The sequence below is a fragment of the Cupressus sempervirens genome, chromosome 3 (genome assembly GCF_028749045.1).
Source record: "Cupressus sempervirens isolate cs-2001-9-10 chromosome 3, ASM2874904v1, whole genome shotgun sequence".
Taxonomy (NCBI): Eukaryota; Viridiplantae; Streptophyta; class Pinopsida; order Cupressales; family Cupressaceae; genus Cupressus; species Cupressus sempervirens.
The window spans coordinates 780,416,952-780,436,983 of record NC_143120.1 but is presented as its reverse complement, the minus strand read 5'-3'; the positions used below and the strand labels follow the sequence as shown (position 1 = coordinate 780,436,983).

The window sequence follows — 20,032 nt, the reverse complement described above, 5'->3', positions numbered from 1 at the left end:
CATAGATTAGATCTTACATTGTTTTGCATTATTATCATATAGATTAGTTTTCATCTCCATTTGCACGCATTTTGGATCCTCGAATCTCTTGTTTCATGGTGTACTTGCTTGGGTTTGCCTGGGAACATTTGGAAGAATGTTTGAGTCTTTTGTGTGTGCATGATCATGTGATGATTGTGAATCACATCCTATATTTTTAACCTTTGATTATTGTTTTAATTAAATGATGTAGTTGTATGCTAATGCATAGCCTTTCTTTTAAAAACAAGTGTTCAATGCATATTTAACCCTTTGTTCAAAGGGTTCCTCGGTGGGGCACTACAATACCTTACATACATGTCTACCTTCAATTTTCACCTAAAATATCCACCATTGTTATAAACACAACCTCTATTCACCCAACAAGGCCATACATGTCCAAAAATTTCAAACGATTTTTTTAAAAAACATGGTATGATAGCTTTATCGAAGGTGAACCCTTAAACATATCTTAAATACTCATCCTTCCATTTCTCCACGAATGCTAATTGAAATAGATTTTTTTAATAAATGAGATGTAGCACGATTATTAGGAGCTAGTGCCCTACTTAGTTTGGCATTGATAATAGGATGATTTAGAGCTAGCACCTCCAATCTATAGATATATACCTTCTCTAGTCACCTAAAATATCTATGAATATTGCACACATAAAACCTCATTGCCACATCTTCATATATTGACACCATGAGCTCACCCACATTGCAAAACTTTCCCAACTACATTTTTTAAATATATGTCATAATAGTCCCAACTAAGCTATTTCTTAAATTCACTTATTTAAACGGATTTACTAAAAACAAAAAGTAGTAAGATGATCAGGAGCTAGTACATACCTTAAGGTGGCACCATCATAAGATGAAAAATAATAGTTCACATTGGCCATAATCACACTATTTAAGTAAATGTTCTAAAAATAAAAAGCAAGAGGATGATGGAGAGCTAGTACCACACTTACATCTAAACATGTCTACCTTTTATACCCACCTAGCATATCCATCATAACTACATACACCAACGTTCATGATTTATACATATTTCTAGAGTGACACCACAATACCACACACAAACTCAAACACTTTTCTAACAACTTTCTATTGGAAAATGCATTGATTTTTGTTAAAACATGCAATAATAGTCTCAACCAAGGCGAGCCCTTAAATATACCTTAGGCAAACATTCTTCTATTTCTCTAAGCACGCTTAATTGTGTATATTTACTAAAGCAATAAGATGATAAAGAGCTAATACATCACTTACATTGGCATTGCCAATGAGATGAAAAATAATAGGTCACATAAGCATACTTATTTAAGTGAAGTTACTAAAAATGAAAAGCAAGTGATCAAGAGTCAATACCTTGCTTACATCTAACATCTCTACCTCATACAATCATTGAAAATAACCATCATTATTACATATGTCAACCTCCATTATTAAATATTCATAGAAATACACCACAAGACCACACACAAATTCATAAACTTTTCCAACTACTTTTTTTGGAACATGCACCATTTTTTGTTAAAACATACCATAACAGTCCTAGCTAAGGCAAGCCCTTGAATATGCCTTGGGCTCACATCTTTCTATTTTCCTAAACATACTTATTTAAGTGGATTTACTAAAAGTGCAAATCATTAAGATGATCAAAAGCCACTACATCACCTAGTTGATATCACAACAGGATAAAAAGCAATAGGTTACATTGGCCATAAGCTACTTATTTAAGCGATTTTACTAAAATTGAAAAGCCAAAGGATGACCAAGAGCCACAACCTCACTTGCATCTAAGCATGTCTACTGCCTACCATGTTGCCTAAAATATCCATTATTAATAAATGAACCAATTTTCATTAACTTATATTAGTAGAGTGACACTAAAAGAATACTCATTTCTAGCTACTTTTGGTTGGAACATGCCACATTAAACGTGCCTCAAACACACATTCTTCCATTTTATTCATTGAAAGACATTATAGTAGGTAAAAAGGTAGCTAAACAAGTGTCCACATAGATAATGTGATAATGTACAAATCAAATCTCATAAGATCATACGAAATACTAATATTGAAAAAAAAAAAAATAAAAAAAAAAATTACATATTTGAATACCTTGATGGATGTCTAACATAACTAGTCAAACACCTCTTAGATCTAACTTCAATCAAAGGCATCTCTAAGGGTGCGGTCCCATGAGGGGGGCTGTAGGATCTATTTTTGTGGAGTGTGTGGTCCTATGAAACCAAAAATAAGGTTGCTACAAGATTAATTAGAATCTTTTTCTTAAATGTAGCAGTCCCTACTTTTTAGGGTGTAGATTTAGGCAGGGGGAAAAGATGGGGGACTAAAAATTACCCCACCAACTTAAGCTTTTCTTGTGCCACTTATCAATCATATACCAGTTTTCAATTTTTATCAATAAATTTTTTGAACATATTTATTTATTTAGTAAGTAAATTAAATATGTTAAAAAATAATAATAATGAAACCACCCGCTTCTATAAATTATGCCGCTTAAACTTTTAAAAAATAATTTCAATACAAAATTCAGGAGACCTTCCACTTTAAATTAATCCTAAAATATCTCTAGAGTACTCATGAAATTTTTTAGGAAGCCCCACTTCATTATGTTAAATGGTAATTTTTAGTCATAAAGCATTTAAGTATATACAAGCTTAAATTATATAAGATTCTTTAAAAAAAACTTAAAAAAGAACAGGGTAATCTCTATCCAAAATGCCCTAAAAACAAAATAAAGTCTATTTTTATTTTTTCCACATGAAAAACGTAGTAATTCTTTTTAAATTTAAATTTGTTTTTTGAACTATATACGATTGTATCCGATGCGAGTTAGACACGAGTTTCAAAAATATTTGGGCGGGCGAAACTCCAGCCTGACGTGTCAACAGCATCTCGTAAATCTTGGCGGGCGAAACCGCTATTCCATTCTTCCATTTTTTCCAGGTGAAATTCTTCTTCTTTTCTTTTTCTTTCTGTCCAGTATGCAACGCGCGTGGACACGAGGGCTTTATTTGACGAGGGTAGTTTCGCTTGAATGCTGTGGATTTCCAAGGATTAGTTTGGCAATATACCTGAATATTTATATGCCATTTACTTACCCTGAATGAATAGATCAGTCATATTTTTCATATATTAGAACTTATATTCACAGGTGTTTTGTGCACCGATTTCCTAAGGTTGATTCGCATGTATCTTTTTGAAATCTATCTTAATTTCACTTTTCGATTGCGTCGAGCAATAATTTTATCTTTTTTGACTTTGGAAATTGTTCATTCAGATTCCAGCACTATAGAGCGATGGAGGGAGAAATGGGGGAAACCAGCAAGGGACAAGCACGCAGTTCCGTAGAGGATAAAAGTGAGAATATATTTGACTCACTCAATTTTGATCCACAACTTTTTGTAAATGATGTGAGAAATGCTGTGGATGATGTTCTTGACGAAGGATTTGGTTTCTTCAAAGAGTATGTCTTGACATTTCTACCTCTGAGAATTTGTTCTTTATTGATCCAATTCGTCATATCATGTCTGTTGAAAATTTCTTGTCTGAAGATTGCCAATGACAGTTTTTTCTGCACAAGAAAACAAAAAGGATAAAAAATGAAGGTGAAATCATCTAATTGAAATCTATAAATTTGCAGGCAAGCTCCAAATGTTTTGGGCCTCAAGGATGATGCGATAGTCGACAAACTATCAAAGGCAAGTTCATTGTATTCTTTTCTGAATTAATTTGGCATCCCATACACATAACCACATAATTAATTATCTATCTTTCTTCTTGCCAAAATTTCCAAGGATAAAGGACCCTATACCTAGAGAAAGCATCCCATTTAAAGCTGTGAACAGAATCAATTAACGATTCTCCACCTTTTTATTTTAAAGGTACCCAGAACTAAGTGATGTTATATCAAAGAAAATGAAGAGCACACGAAAAATAGTCAGATTGGGGGCTGGGGGTGTGAATCAGTATTTTACACTCTTAAATGCATGAAACCACGTAAATCAAAGAATAAAAGTAGCGAGAGAAAACATTAAATAAAGCACCAAATTTCACGTAGAAAATCTTTTTGGGTATCAAACCACGACACATCAATAGCTTTCATTCACAAAATGGGCACCGACCCAGATAATTTAAGAGATCACCAATTCGCTGAGAGGACAAACTAGATACAGGTGAAGCATGAAGCAACAACTTCAGATTTAGCACAAACTCAATCACAAAACTCAATAATACTTTTCAGAACATATCACAACTTCAAAACATTATACTAAAATTACACGACCCCCATTAATCTGAAATATACAGCAGCAACACATTATTCTTCAATTACAGGAGTTCAACCTTAAAGTCAAGCTTCAACAGCAATGTAAGTGACAACCCATGTGAAGCTCTCCAATTATCTAAACACCCATGACTAGAGTGCTGAAAACCCATGCACAGCTAACTGCCTTAAAGCAGATTCTCACTATTGCATACATTCTAACTTCTTCTGCATCAACTCCAAAAAACATAGCCTTTTTATCATGCTTCTTTAACTCCATAATATATTGACTCATCACATCTCAGAAAATAGGCCGAAGTATCCATATTTTAATCCCTTCAAAATTCAAATAGAAATGGTTCTTTAATGCCATCATTACACTCTGGTGCCTTCAGGAAAATGCCGACCTAGTTACAGCCAATTGAAGAATCTTTAGTCGCTAGGCACTAAGAAAGGATAAAAAAATGAATTAGTTGTTAGTTTTTTGTTGTTTAACTTAGAAGGTGGAGTGGAATTGCTTTAAAACAACTTGAGTTGGATATTTAGCAATAACTTTGTTTTTTATTCTTTAAAACTTAAAAAAATATTTCTAAGCATGTGAGTTCAAGAAAAGGAAGAAGTGATTTTATATATGATGTAAAGCCAAAAGAAACAAGGAAAGATTCTTTTCTTGCTAAGTAAAGCAGCTAGGCTCTATGTATGTAAGATTGCTATAGCAAACTTGTATTGGATTCTATGGTATTTAAAAAAAAAGAAAGTTGACTGTTAGGTTGAATAGAAGATCTAATTTTTGTAGGTTTTTTTCCTAAATTGGAGTTTCTTGGGTATATGTGTGTTATTGTTTATGTGTGATTGGCTTTTGTTATTTTTGCTTCTACTATTAGGGCTTGTTTGGCCATGAGAATAGGAATTAGGAATAGGCATATATTATTCTTGCATTTGTTATTCCACACCTCGCTTGTCTCTACAAAAATTAAATTAGAATTTGAGTTGAAATTAAAATTGAAATTGAAATTTGAATAGAGCGTGGAGGATCTAGTTCGAACTATACTTTTGCTTGGATTACTCTTCACGTCGTCAAATTCATTCCTGAGATCTTCCTTACAACAAAAATCTGTGAATAGGGGGACACGATTTGCCTTCAAATTCATTTCATAGATCCCCTTAACTAAAAACATTTGTGTATCGGAAAGTCCTATTTCAATGGCGGTGGGAAGGAAGTATAGGGCGAGGTACGAGCTTTCCATTTTTGGTGCATTATGCATTCATTCAACTATTGTCCCAGTCTTTGAAAATGACCTGATTTTCCTCTGTTTGTGCGCAGGTTACTTGATGAGTGTCTCCTCTAATTTGCCCGTTTCCACCTTTGTAGAATCCACATCCAAAACAATTTCAAAGGCTCCACTCGCACCAATCACTTAATTGAATTTGTTGCCTCTAGTGGTTCCTTGGGCGTGATTAGAGATTGTGAAAACAAGAGCTTCAACAATATGACACATTAAAATCGTTGACAAGGCTATGAACCCTAGCACTGCAGCAACATGACTTGCCATTCTACAATCAAGTTTTTTTATTACAATAGGAAGATGTATACCAGGAGAGACAAACTTGTGATCTTTGTCATAACATCGGATTTGAAATTTTCTTCAGATATGAAAAAGTCAAATGGGACTAGGAATGGGAATTTGATATTCCACCTTTTTAGGTGGAATTTGATATTCCACCTTCTTAGGTGCAATTGCAAATGCTCGTTTTGGGTCAAAATTGTAATATGTATTCCTAATCTCAATTCCAATTTGGTGCACCCAAATAGAAGATCCAAAATTTTAGGAATTTACATATGTGTATTCCAATCTAATTCCAGCTGCCAAACATGCCCTTAGTTTTAGTTAACTAACCCATATTTTTAATTGTTATAAATCAGATAAATTTTCTTTTTGGAGAAGTTGTTGTGTAATTAATCTATAGCCGAGTTATGAGAAATTAACATGGTATTAGAGCTATGATAAATTAACATGGTATCAAAGCTCTAAACTATGACTATAGAGGCAACACTTGTGACACTGATTATAGATTTTTTTTCTCTCTCTTGTTTCTCTTGTGGCTATGGCAACCAGCATTCGAGTAAGGATGGGTTGTAAAGTGGCTATCGTAATCTTCCTTTGGTGTAGGGTTTGCATGGTGTAGATCCAAGGAGCAAGGATGTGTTGCATGGAGATATTGAGGAAGGGATTCTGTCGATATGTTGAGAGGACGAGATTACTTGGATATATCAAGAGGAAGATATATCCTAGATATATTAGAAGGAAGAGATTTCCAAGAGAAAGTGGGGAAGAAGGGGAAACAAAATTTCAGCGAGGGAAGTAGAGGCAATCATTCTTGTAGAGAAATTGTGATACTTTCTGCTGTGAATTTTTAGATTCTTCTAAAGACAGCTTTTAGCACAAGTTTTCGTGTGCACATTTAGTGAGAGTTGTTTTCTTAGTAGAGAGAGGATTGTGAGCTTGTTGTTATTTTGGTATAACTATTGTGACAATCTTATAGTATGTTATTGCTCCTGAAGCTGAATGTGGTTGTAGGTTTTCTTCATCAAAGATTGTGTAGAAAACTGGATAGTAAAACCCTAGTACTTTCCTATTGACAAATAGATAGCATATATCCCGACAAGGCTTTGGTGAAGAATAAGTTTGTATTCTTCAGGGATAAGTTGGGTGTTGTGCAAAACACCTTCCTTACTAAAAGGGAGTGTCAATTTTTTGTTGTTTAGTTTGGAAGGTGGAGTGGAGTTGCTTTAAAACAACTTGAGTTGGATATTTAGCAACAACTTTGTTCTTTATTCTTTAAAAGAATAGTTCAAAGTTTGAGGAAAACATGAAGTGATTTTATATATGATGTAAAGCCAAAGAAAGCAAGGAAAGATTATTTTATTGCAAGCTAAGTAGCTGGGCTCTATATATGTAAGATTGTTGTGGCAATCTTGAATTAGATTCTATTGCATTAAGTGAAGAGAAAGTTGAGCTGAATAGAATGTTAAATATAATAGTGTCGGTCAGAATTCAAGGATAAATTGGTGAACTGTGTGTGCATGTATGTACATCAGTTCCTCACGTGAACTGATATACACAAACACACACAAATATAACACACACAAATATTTATATACATGAATGATCTTGTCATGAAATTATCCTTGCATTAAATTGGCCAAATTTAAGTTTGGAAGTCTGAGAAATCAGATTATAGTCATCTGTTTTGAATTGGACTTTATATTCCTGATTAATATCAATTTTGCATGCTTCAACATGAATCGTGTGTATGATTCACTACAGATAGAAGGCTATTAATGAAGGATGTTTAGTGCATAAAAATAACCAATCACCATCAGTTAGTAAGTAGTTCATGCTTAACTACACCCAATTATCGGGTCTGTTTGATAATTACATCTTAATCATCGTGTCTCTTCAATGAGACATAATTCCGAACAGTCATGGCTATTCCTTCAATGCCTCTTGGTGGCTATTTATGTGCAAACAGTTAATGAGAGAATATCATCGAAATCAATAAATGATATATATATATTTTCAGATCGGGACTGCAGTACAGTAATGGAATTACATTTAGACTTTGCATTCAGTTTTCAGAATTGAATTAATTCATATCCATCCTATTTTTTATTATTACCTGCAAGCAAAGTGTGTGTGTGTATAGATTAGCATTCATCAAATCTTCAAATTAGCCATAACCATAACAGTCTGACAAGAAGTTTAATCTTCATCAACATGGTATCAAAGCCTAGTTAAGGAAAATCTGTGTTCAGTAAATGTGTGCCAATGAGGCAGCCTTGCAGCAGCGAATATAAATTCATCGTTAAATAACTGTGGTCCATTATGAGGGAGCGAAGTTTGAGCTAGGATCTGGAACTGAAGAATGAAATATTTTTTGATGTTTGTCAAGCTATCTTAAATATGCAGCCCATCCAAATTTATGGTGCCATCTTGATAGAAACAAATTCAATATGCAAAATGACAATATTCATGTGGCAGTTCAGAATTCCTTATATTTGTGCTAAAAGTTGATTAAAGGTTAATAAGAATCGGTGCTTATCGTGTCGTTTAGTCTTCTATACAAACATTGATGACACATGTAATGACCCTCTCTATAAAGGCCACAGAAACCCTCAAACTGAACTTAGGAATTTTGTCAAACACTTGGTGTGTAACAGTAACAATATTCAGAATATGGTAATTTCAGATTTGATACTTTCAGAATATAATCACAGAATTACAATATATATAAAGCCATTGAACTATATTTCAATTACAATGCAATAAATTCTGAAATTATTTTATTACCAATTTTGGACTGATTATTACAATGACTGCATGACAGCAAATTTACCCAAAAATTGACATATATTTTAGAATGCAAGAACTTGGTTTGAAGAACTATGGAAGAACACCACGTTTTGCTGCAGATCGTTGATGAAGACCTCCAACCGCACCCCCAAACTGTCCTTAATTTGCTGCTGCTGCCCAAACTAGCAGGGCCGTACCAGGCTGTACCTGTACGGCTGCTGAAATAAAATAATATTAGGGTTTTGGGACCCCCAAATGCAAGGAAAAATGGGCGCCTAGGGTTAGGTAGTAACCCTGTAAAACCATAAAAAATAACTCCAAGGGGTTGAGGAGATATGAGCAATTATGTGGTTCCGAACCCTGCTTTGCCAATTCTGAAAATGCACTTATTCTGTCTTCAAACTCTTGTCAAATGCTTCTCCAATGATAGGGCAAATCTGAAATCCTTATTCCAACCAAAAACAAACCCTAACAACGAATTCTCAATAAGCTCCAATGAGATGGCTGAATACCAACTCCAATTATGCAACAATTCAGGTGATATTTCACACCCTCAAAGTCGCCAATCCAAGGGAGTGATTCGTTCCCAAAGATCGAATAATTTGCAGATCCAAAGTCCACAAATGTCTTCACAATGAAGAAGTAGAAGAGTTCTCCAATCCAAGCATGTCCAAATGAGAGGCCCAGCCCTCTATTTATTCACTTTTCTAAGAAGTTGCTAGAACTTCTAGAAACATCCTTTATAAATTCTCATTATAATGCACTTTTTATAATAAAGTAATTTTATAAAATAAAAAGTGCAACTCAAATTAAAATTATAACATGTGGGCCCCAATATCACATAATGATAAAATATAACCTCTTAACACTTCTTCAAGAGCAAGATATGACTATCTGATCCGCAGAATTGACTCTCTTTCCACACCATTTGCCTACGAGAGTCTGGAATAGGCAAATCCATGATCAATGCCATGTCGAACTAAAGAGGGGACATTACAACACACAATGTGTCTAATTGATACAAAGATCGCTGTAGCAATCACAATTTAATAACTTCCAGACCTGATGATCACGGATGTGCATACCAAAAGGAATTCTCACCAATTTTTTTTTTCATTCAATGAAACACCACATACTGATAATCCACTGATAATGTCTATTTTGTAGCTATATCAAATACCACAGCTTGAAGAATACCAAATGCTTGGTAATTGCCATCAAAATCTTCAATGAACCTCTTGCCGATGAAGATTGAAGATACCCTTGTCGGAACCCACACCAACAGGCACATGACTTCCACACGGCAACACAAGCAATGAATAGGAGCGGTGAGTTACCATATGAAGCCATTCCACCTTCAACCACCTTCATAGCATCAAAGAAATATGATGACATAAATATTGGAACAAAAGAACAATTGCTTGCATATATGCATGAACAAAGGGAAGGACAATACGGTGAAGCGAATAGTATTACGATAATAGATAGCTTCTATTATTATCCATTATTATTTAATGGTTATCTATTTGTAATTTATTGTAAATATTAGAATGTTTCTAATATTCAGTTAGTTGTTAGTTAACTTATAGCTAGAATAGAATGTTTCTATTTTTTACGATCATTTCCTAAGGAAACGTCATCTACTCATTCGTATATATTGATCTATTGATCACTGTTAATAACAAGCAAGTATTTTACCAATTACTTTGTAATATAGTATCAGAGGGAATACTTAAAATCTTTTGTTTATTTTGGATGAAATTTTTCCTTTTTTCTTGAGAAACGAATTTTGTTCCATGCATCCTTTTTGGGGCTGTGATTTGAAAAATCTGAATAAGTTTTTTTTCTGGGTTTCGTTCTCTTCATTGTTGGGCATCGTTTTTTTCTCGTTTGGTTCCAACATGCGGCCTTTTGCTCCTCCATTTTCATGGCCTCTCCTCTACCAACATGCGTCTATATTGACGACATTCTTGGGCCACAATGTGTAATTTTTTTGGTGCCTGTCTGCTAAAATCATTTTGTAAAAAATGTAGCTTTTTTTTTTTGATTTTCAACCCTCTTCATGGTTGTTTTTTGCTTTATTACAGGCGTCTAAGGTTTTTTACCAACCTCTGCTATTACTCTTCACCCAACAACTTGAATATTTTCTTACAAGTTCTGCTATTTTTGAAACTTTTTTCAGCTTAAACTGTTTTTTTGAAATCTTAATTTTTTGTATTGGATCAATTGTTTTTACAGATGCTTGGTGAGTTTTTCGAGAGTTCAATTGGGTTGTCATTCGTTTTTTTTGGGTGCTTCAATTTTCAAGCCGATGAATCCAGAATCAAGCAACATATTCTTTTTGAGTTTTTCTAGCTCTCTTCTGGCTACTTGTTCATTTTTTTTGGTCTTTTGAAAATTTGCCTTGAAGTATGTGCCTTCACAGATTTTCAATTTTTTTCACTAAAAAAAGTGTTATGACATCTTTGACTAATATTTTGCTCGATAGATAAAAAATTTAATGGTCGAAATTATGGCACATGGAAGCAGCAGATGCTAACAATCTTTGAATATTAGAATATTGCTTAGATTGTTTTGAGTATTACATGATGTTTGACTACAATTGGTATTGATCAGATTAATTGGGAGGTGTTAATGCATCTCAAATATTCCGTAGCTAATGATAAGCTCCCTTAGGTTCCATCCGACAAGACAACTATTGATAAATGGGAGCATCTCAAGAAACTACATGGGACTTTAAGCAAAAGCAAGGCCTTCTTTTTCAAGAACTCTTTGTTTTCTATTGTCATGGATGAGCAAAAATTGCTCTAGGAACACATGAATATGATTTTGGATATCTGTGATTAGTTGCTTGCCATTGGACACAATGGAGGAAGAGGACATTGTGGTAATAACCTTGAAAAGTTTACCCCAGTCCTACGAGCATTTTATCGAGACTCTCAATATCACTTTTACTGGTGTTGATTTGAAGTTCATAGATCTTTGCACACTTTTACTTTAGCAAGATCGATGGAAACAACATTTTGGTAGCAATTCCATCTCCACCTCCATCGAGCAAGCCTTTACTGCTAAATCATTTCAGAAGGATAAAGGAAAATCTTATTCACAATAGACCTCTTAGTGGAAGTCATTTGCTCCAACATCAGAAGGCTCGGAGAAAAATAACATTCAATGCAACTACTGCCACAAGTATGGGCACATGAAGGTCAAATGTTGAAAATGTTTAGCTGCCCAAGCTAAGCATTCTGGTTTGCAGCCCAAAACGAATAGTGCAGAGCACATTGAGCAGACAAAATCTGGCTTTTACGCCTTCATGGCTAAAAGACCTACAAATCATGTGAAGACATTTGCGTGGTAAATTGATTTAGGTGCCTCTCATATTTCACCTACCCCAAAGATTGGTTCATTGACTACCAAGCTTTCTCAGATTCGATTATTTTTAGTGGAGGCGAAGACTAGACTGTTGTTGGCAAACACAACATTCAAATTCACTCTGTTGGGAGGAATCTCATTTTCCTCGATGTGTACTACATTTCAAGGATGGAACTAAGTTTACTCTTAGTCAGTTGTTGGGACACTCCACATTTAGAGGTCACCTTTAGTTCACATCAGTGCACCATTACTGATAAGGCGACTCAGTTCGTTGTTGCAATTGGTCTTGAGGATCACGGTCTTTTCAGACTTACTAATCTTGGTGATTTTCGGGACTTAGCTCTGGCTGCTTGGCAGTCTTCTATTAATACACTTTGGCATTAGTGGTATGGGCACTCTAATGTGCATATTCTCTCTCGGCTTGCTTGGGAAGAGCTTGTCCTCAATTTGTTAGAGATTCAAACTTAGCTTGGAGTTTGTGATGCAAGTCAGGTTGGGAAGCAACATTGCACAACTTTTCCTATTGGAGATTCATGGTGCACTTCTCAAGTACTTTAGCTTGTTCATGCTAATATCTACAGCTCTATGGCTACTCCTTTTGTTCTTTGGTCTAGGTATTTTCTGTTGTTTGTTGATGATTTCAGTAGAAAAATGTGGGTATACTTTCTTAAAAAGAAATCATATGTGTTTACAATATTTTAAAAGTTCAAGCCTCTAATTAAAAAATACTTTGGGAAATCTATTATTGCTCTTAGGACATAATTGGGGGGAATTTACAAAATAAAATACAAGTCGGATCGTACTTTGGATAAGTGCAAAGCTTATTTTGTTGCAAAGGGCTTCTCTTAGTGTCAGCGCATTGATTATGAGGAGACCTTTGCTCCTACAACGAAGATGGACACTATCAGATTAGTCCTAGCCATGGCAACTCAGTTTGGGTGGAAGGTCCGTCAAATGGACGACAAGAGTGCTTTCCTGAATGGTGACCTACAAGAAGATCTACATGATGCAACCTCCTAGTTTCAAGGTTGTTGGTAAAGAACATTAGGTTCTTAGGTTAGTGAAAGCACTCTGTGGCTTGAAGGAGGCCTCTAGGGCATGGTACATGAAAATTGATAAGTACCTCAATGATCAAGGCTTCTAGAGGAGTTCTTCATACTCAAATTTGTACATCAAGACTACTACTAGTGACATCATCCTTTTGGTCATTTATGTGGATGATTTGATCATCACTAACAGCTTAACATCTTTGATTCTGGGAATCAAACAGAGTTTATGCCAGTCTTTTGATATGACTTATCTCGGGCTCATGCATCATTGCCTAGGTGTTAAGGTTTGGCAACAATCTTCTAGTATATTCATTTCTCAGTCCAAATATCCCACGGCTCTGTTAGACAAATTCTGTATGCAGGATTGCAAGCTTGCATCCACACTCATGGAGAAAAGTCTGAAGTTATTAGCCAAGTCTGATTCTCTTCCAGTTGATGATACTACATACAGGTAACAAGTAGGCAACCTCATCTACCTCTCTTCTACTAGACTTGATATCAGCATCACAGTCAACTACATTTAACGTTGTATGATAGCTCTAACACTGATCATTGGATGGCAGCAAAGCGTGTGCTTTGTTATGTGAAAGGCACTACAGATTATGGACTTATTTACTCTCGGAGATCTAATCCTAGACCTAGTGGGTTTACAGATTCAGATTGGATAGGTTCCGTTGATGATTTAAAGTCAACTTTTGGATATGTGTTTAGTTTGGAATCCAGCATTGTCACATGGGCTAGTAAGAAGCAACATGCAATTTCTCTTTCCTCCATAGAGGCTGAATACAAGGGGGCAGTTAAGGTAGGTTGTGAAGTTGGTTGACTCTGTCAGATGCTTCGGGATATGCAAATGTCACTAGTAGGACCGACCATTTTGCTGATAATGAAGGCGTTATCAGGTTAGCATAGAATCTAGTCTTCCATGAACGAATCAAGCATGTGGATGTTCACTGTCACTACATATGCCAACTAGTTGAAGACAAGATAATAGACTTGTAGTATTTTCCTATAGCAGATCAGAGTGTAGACATTCTCACCAGGCCTATTGGTCCTAATAAGCATGTCAAATTCAGAGGACAACTTGGTGTCGTTGATAGATTAACCATTAAGGGAGGTTATTATGATAATAGATATCTTCTATTATTATCTGTTATTATTTAATGGTTCTCTATTTGCAATTTATTGTAAATATTAGAATATTTCTAATATTTAGTTAGTTGTTAGTTAACTGATAGCTAGAATAGAATGTTGCTATTCTTTGCAATCATTTTTGAAGGATACATTGTCTATTCATTTGTATATATTGATCTATTGATCACTGTTAATGACAAGCAAGTATTTTACCAATTACTTTGTAATAAATAGATTATGCAGTGATATGACAGAACATCAATTTAATGGATTAATACGACATAATAAACCATTCACCAATACATTGTGTGGCATCCACAAAATACAGAAGAAATTGTCATTACATATACAAAATGCGAAGACAAGGCTATAGGAAGATTATGCATGAAAAGGTACAAGAACGGATAAGCACTAAGTACACAAGTATCGGGTCCCACCCTAATCACAGTTTTCCTATAGGGACATGTCTATTTGACAAAAGAAAAATACGGGAAAACTAGAATGACATTGTAAAACCTTTGATTGGAAATTTGTTATCATTGAGAGTGCATATATAGTAATTGGATTCATTGTTCCACCAAACTGAATAGTCCTGGAAGACAAATTTTGTGTTCTCAATATGATCTGTGATGTGAAAGTGAAGATTGTGAATTGCAACCCAACTCTATACTTAAAGCAGGAGTCTCATATGTCAGATTCTTGAAACAAAAATTGAGAACTATTTCATTGCCATCATCAAAGAACCTTAAAGAAGCATCATATAAGATATAGGATGGCAGTTCTACGATTCATTCTTATTTATTACTCAATATTGGATCTGCTCTTTGTTAAGTCTATAGCTTCAGTTGGATTGACTCAATCATGAGATACATTGTTGATGGTAAATCATCATTGAGACAAATATATATATATATATATATATATATATATATATATATATATATATATATATATATGGTTATTTATATTATTGTTAATATAATATTATTATCTAATGATGATTAACCATAGAGACTAATGAGACATGTCTCCTCCTCGAATATTTATAAGTCTTCAAATCTGCATTTGGAACACACCAATAACAATGACAATGTTAGTACATCTGCAGAAAATGATCCATATAACATTAACATGGTATCAGAGCCAGATTGCAAATGTGAAAGAATATAAATGATATGGAGAAGAATTCATTCAAGGAGGCAAAGAAAATGGATCAGTTTATGGAGATATCCATAAAAGAAATTATAAAGTTGACGTAGGAAATGGAGTTCTAGTCACGAATCTCAGATAAAGAATCACTTCTATTCGTGCCTAGTTGAGTGACAAAATCAATCCCATACAATCAACAAAAAAGATATATTCAGAAAGACAGATGTGACATAGAAAATAATATTTCCTATGTGAATCTATTGATTTCAAACATACCAACAGTGTGTGGGCTAAGGAGGAAATTCATAGCAAAATAAGAATATTAAAGGTAGGATACAATAGGGTGTCCCTTTAATAAATACTCAAAATGGAAACAAGAAGATTAGTGGAAAAATATACACACAATGAGCGGACAATGTAAAGGAAAAGTTAATTTAATTTTTAGAACTCCTTAGAATCAATCCAAAGACACTAGCATGGGCAATTTTTGAATCACAATCATCGTACATATCAGACGAAAAAATCCAATGGAGCATCTCTTATACGATCAGAAAAGACACATATTTGTGGGAGAAAAACATAAAAGGCTTAACATTATTGGGAAGTCAAAGAATAGGAAGGGAATCTCAAAGAAAGATCCTCATATCCAATCAATCATAACAAAGAAAACCTCAAAATAGAAGTTAGGGGGGATTCTAATATAATACATAGACATGGAAATATTACAAATTAAAGAGATCTAAGAGTAGTAAGATGATCGGGCATATTTCTTTGTCTGAAGGAATATATACTGCCAAACGACAAGATTAACAATGGACAGGACATTGAAAACCACACAATGATGCATATGAGACGTCGACAAAGAATCAGAGATTGAAGAGTAACTATAGCAACATTTGAAAAGGGGAAAATATATAGATAGAAACAAAGCATGAGAAGATATAAACATTCGAAAGAGGTCTAAGATAATAAGGAGCACCAAACATTAGAACAGGAAATGAAAAGTACAATAAAATGTTAAAGAAGCCATCAAAATATTTAAGCCAAGATGAGAAATGGAGTAAAGAACTACCACATAAGAGAGACTACAATGAGTATAAGCCAAATTGATCAACAATTAGGTGGGCAAAAGGCAGCAATAAAGACGTAAAGGAGGAACTGATAGGAAAAGGGAAACATATTTAGCATGTTCCACTCAAACAACAGAGAAACTACAAAGTAGTTTTGATTTGAAGACATCATAGCATTATTGGATAATTACATGACTGTAAAAGAGTAGAGCTAAATACATATCAATGACAATAGGGAGCAATTGGGTTATCAATAGTACAATTCATAAGCACGCCAGTCAATAATAAAAAGTCTAAAGAAAGCAACATATAGTTATAACAGAAAGAAAAATCAGATTTATATCATGGTCAGAAAGATAACATAAAGATCCCAATCAGGAATAGCAATATAATAATTGCATAAGAAATTAACATTATATGTAAAATCGGTGATACTAATACTAGATACCTTCCCATCCTTGTATGTGTCATTTATGGAAGCTTTACTTTCAAAGGTTGAAACTAGAAGATTGACTTTTGATCATGTCAAATTCTAAATGTGCTCAATGTGGAAGTGGGAGCAAATTGCTTATATATTGTTGGAATGTAAGAAATGAGGAATCATAAGAAATACATATGGACTATGTATATGTCATTACAACTATGCAGGAAATGAAGAATAAATATGATGTTCTCAACTCTTTCGGTAAACCATCTTATTCCACTGCAACAAGAAGGGATTTCTAGAGCCATCTCTCCACCTTACCAAAGATAGTGCTCGAGGACAAAGCTAAAGTTATCATGCTAATTGTTTTACAGTATTGGATGCGTTATTCATTGTTGAGAGAAAATAATTTATATCTACAACTACTTTAGATTGTTCGGATAATTGAGGTTTGAAGTCATTTGATGGTCGCTTTACATATAGAGGTTGATGACTAACAGAGTTAGAGGTTGATATCATCTCGCATGATTGTCTTTCATTGAACTTGATACTGATTGAAAACTATATAAAATGGAGCAAGTGACAATTATACATTGTGGGGGGAAATAATAACAGATGTTCCATTTCCATTATCATGAAAAATGCTTATATGGAGGCGTTTTCTAATTTGATGCATATGGACTTTCTTTGGAGAACCTCGTATCAATGATGTGCAGATAAGTAATTCTTATCCTTGAGTATTACATGTATCTACTCATTATAGTCTCTTTGTCATTTGCATTTTTATATGTACTATATGAGTTATTTTCCTTGATCTTTTTCTTTGTATCTAAAGTTGATCTTGCTGGAAAAGAGGAATGGTACATTAGGCAGCTTATGATAGTACTTCAAGGAAGTTGTGATTAGGCTGGATAAAGTGAGGCTCTTGAAGCAAATATCTAAGGTAACACAGGAGCTTAGAAGATTGATACTCAAAGGGAGTCTAGAAGTTCATATGCGTTTTGCATGATTTTGATGGGCCTACTCTTGTGTACATCATGAGGAAGTAATGACTTATCACCTAAAAATTGAAAGATCGATATCATATTCAGATGGAGTCCGATAGGCATTCGTGGGCGAAGAGAGCCTCTAAGGAAATAACTATAGGACCTAACTTCCCACGATCATTGTTCAGAGGGAGAATTTTGATGTGCAATCCCTTATGAATGATATCTTCTCTATGAGGGAGAAATTCTATGTGAAATTCCTTGTAATACATTCTTCTCTTTAAGAGAGAAGTTAAGATGAAAGTCCTTTGTTCCACCCTCTTACTTGGTTCATGGTGGTTGCTATTTTGCATATGCGGATTATGTAATGAAAGGTGATGATCTTTCATATATATATATGGAGGGTTGCTATTGTTAGGTAACGATCTTATCAATAGCTTGACCTATTATCATGACAGAGTACATTAAGTTGCTGTCCCAGAGTGCTGGTAGTCATGATAATGAACGTATCACGATCGAACTGCATTAACTTGTTCCGTATTATCAGAGATCATGATACTTGTCATTATAGAGTTCATGACATGTTGATTACTAGTTATTTGATTGGTTTCATTAAGTTGTTGTCCTAGAGTGTCGGAAATCAAACAACTCATATCCTACTAGGATATAAAATACTCTATTGGTAGGCATCAAGGATTTGATGCTAGTGCACATACTAAAAGAATATAAGTATGATGAATATCATATGATAAATATTTTGTGTTGAAAGATTCTTCAGATTAAATTGAAAGTTAACATCTAAGTTGGTGGATATATGTTGATATCCTTAAATATGTTATTCTAGGAATATCATATTGAGATGATATCTCTTCATAAACTTGAGAGAGAATGCCAATTACACGAGGGCACCAATTCATGGGCTGATAAGAAAATTATTAAGATTTTTCCAACAAATGAGAAAATAGTACACTTGGTATAATTTGATTGACTGTGCTTGAATTTGGAATTTTTTGATTGGAGAGGACAACTAGATGCCACCTCATCATCCTTATTCCTTAGATCTATTTAGTCCTTTAATGAAGAAAAAATATCTCTTGATACTCAACATTTTAAACTTTAATTTACTCTTTCAAAACTATCAACTGCTCCTGAGGATGAATGTGATGACCTCTATGACTTCATCTTTTGAGTTTTCTCCATTCTTTGAAATCGTTCTTCCTGGTTTGACTTGAAATTCATTTTTACTTGTTTGCATTTGTGGAGTGGATAAGCTTGCCCTCATGTAGCCGAATCTTCTTTGCATTCCTGAATTTCCTCTTGATTTCAATCCGAATTTGGAGGTTGATAGCTTGAACATTGAACTTCCTTTCTCACTTGCAACCTTAAGCTTGATCATCTCCTTCTAGTATCCACTTGAAGTTTTGAGGACTTGATCATCACCTTGCACTCTAGTTTCTCTGTCTTGAATTCATCTCGCAAAACAAAAGAGAAAAACATTAAGTTTACCAAAACTGATAAGAAAACATGAAAGGAAATTTGAAAGTTTCCATGAAATTACATTAACATCAAAGGAGGCAAAACTGTATTTTTTCAAGTTTAGGATTGTTCTCTTTGCAAATTTTGATGTTAAAATCTGCAAAAATAAATGAGTTTGACTATATTATGTACTTATTTGGTTCTCCCATCCTTCTTATCTATGATTAAACAATGACAAAATCTGGAAAATAAATTGGGTTTTTCATCCTTAATATGCCCCAGAACAATTGCCCTTCAAGAAGTGTTATTTTCCTTATGTTGATATGCTGTTGCTATGGGGAAAATTTCCTTGAATCTAAGAAGAAGTTGCTGCCAAAATTGAGGGGAGGTCCCCATGCGGCTGCCAGGCTTATTTTGGCTAGCAGCCGCTGCTCCATTGTTTTAGCAAAAAATTGTGAAGCTGGTGGTCTTATGGGAGCAAAATTTCTGCTTATTTTTAAGCTTCTTCTTTTAAATGAAATTTTCAAATAAATATTTGTTGCAACTTAAATTTGGACGAGAAAATTTAGGCAAGAGGAAAAACTATCATGAAGACATCTGTCATTTTTCCAATAAGCAGTTGTTTATTTTGAGGGCCCCCTTTTTTTCAAAGCTTATTTTTTGATTATTAGCAGCTGCTGTTCCTTCATAATAGGAAAAG

The 20,032-nt window shown here is 34.3% G+C and overlaps 1 protein-coding gene across 13 annotated transcripts in view; it reads left to right on the top strand.

The window, feature by feature from the left end:
* The first annotated feature begins 2,849 nt into the window (after positions 1-2,849).
* MIS12 (minichromosome instability 12 (mis12)-like protein) overlaps positions 2,850-20,032 on the top strand; it is a 161,538-nt gene continuing 144,355 nt past the window's right edge. For 10 of the 13 annotated variants that reach the window (XR_016362694.1, XR_016362697.1, XR_016362700.1 and 7 more), the window contains exons 1-3: positions 3,088-3,235; positions 3,337-3,522; positions 3,700-3,757. Coding sequence is in view for 5 of the 13 variants with exons in the window: in XM_089821893.1 (XP_089678019.1) it covers positions 3,356-3,522; positions 3,700-3,757 (225 nt within the window). In the remaining 8 variants the exon portion in view is untranslated. The other 3 variants (XR_016362696.1, XM_089821892.1, XM_089821890.1) reach the window with 2 other exon arrangements.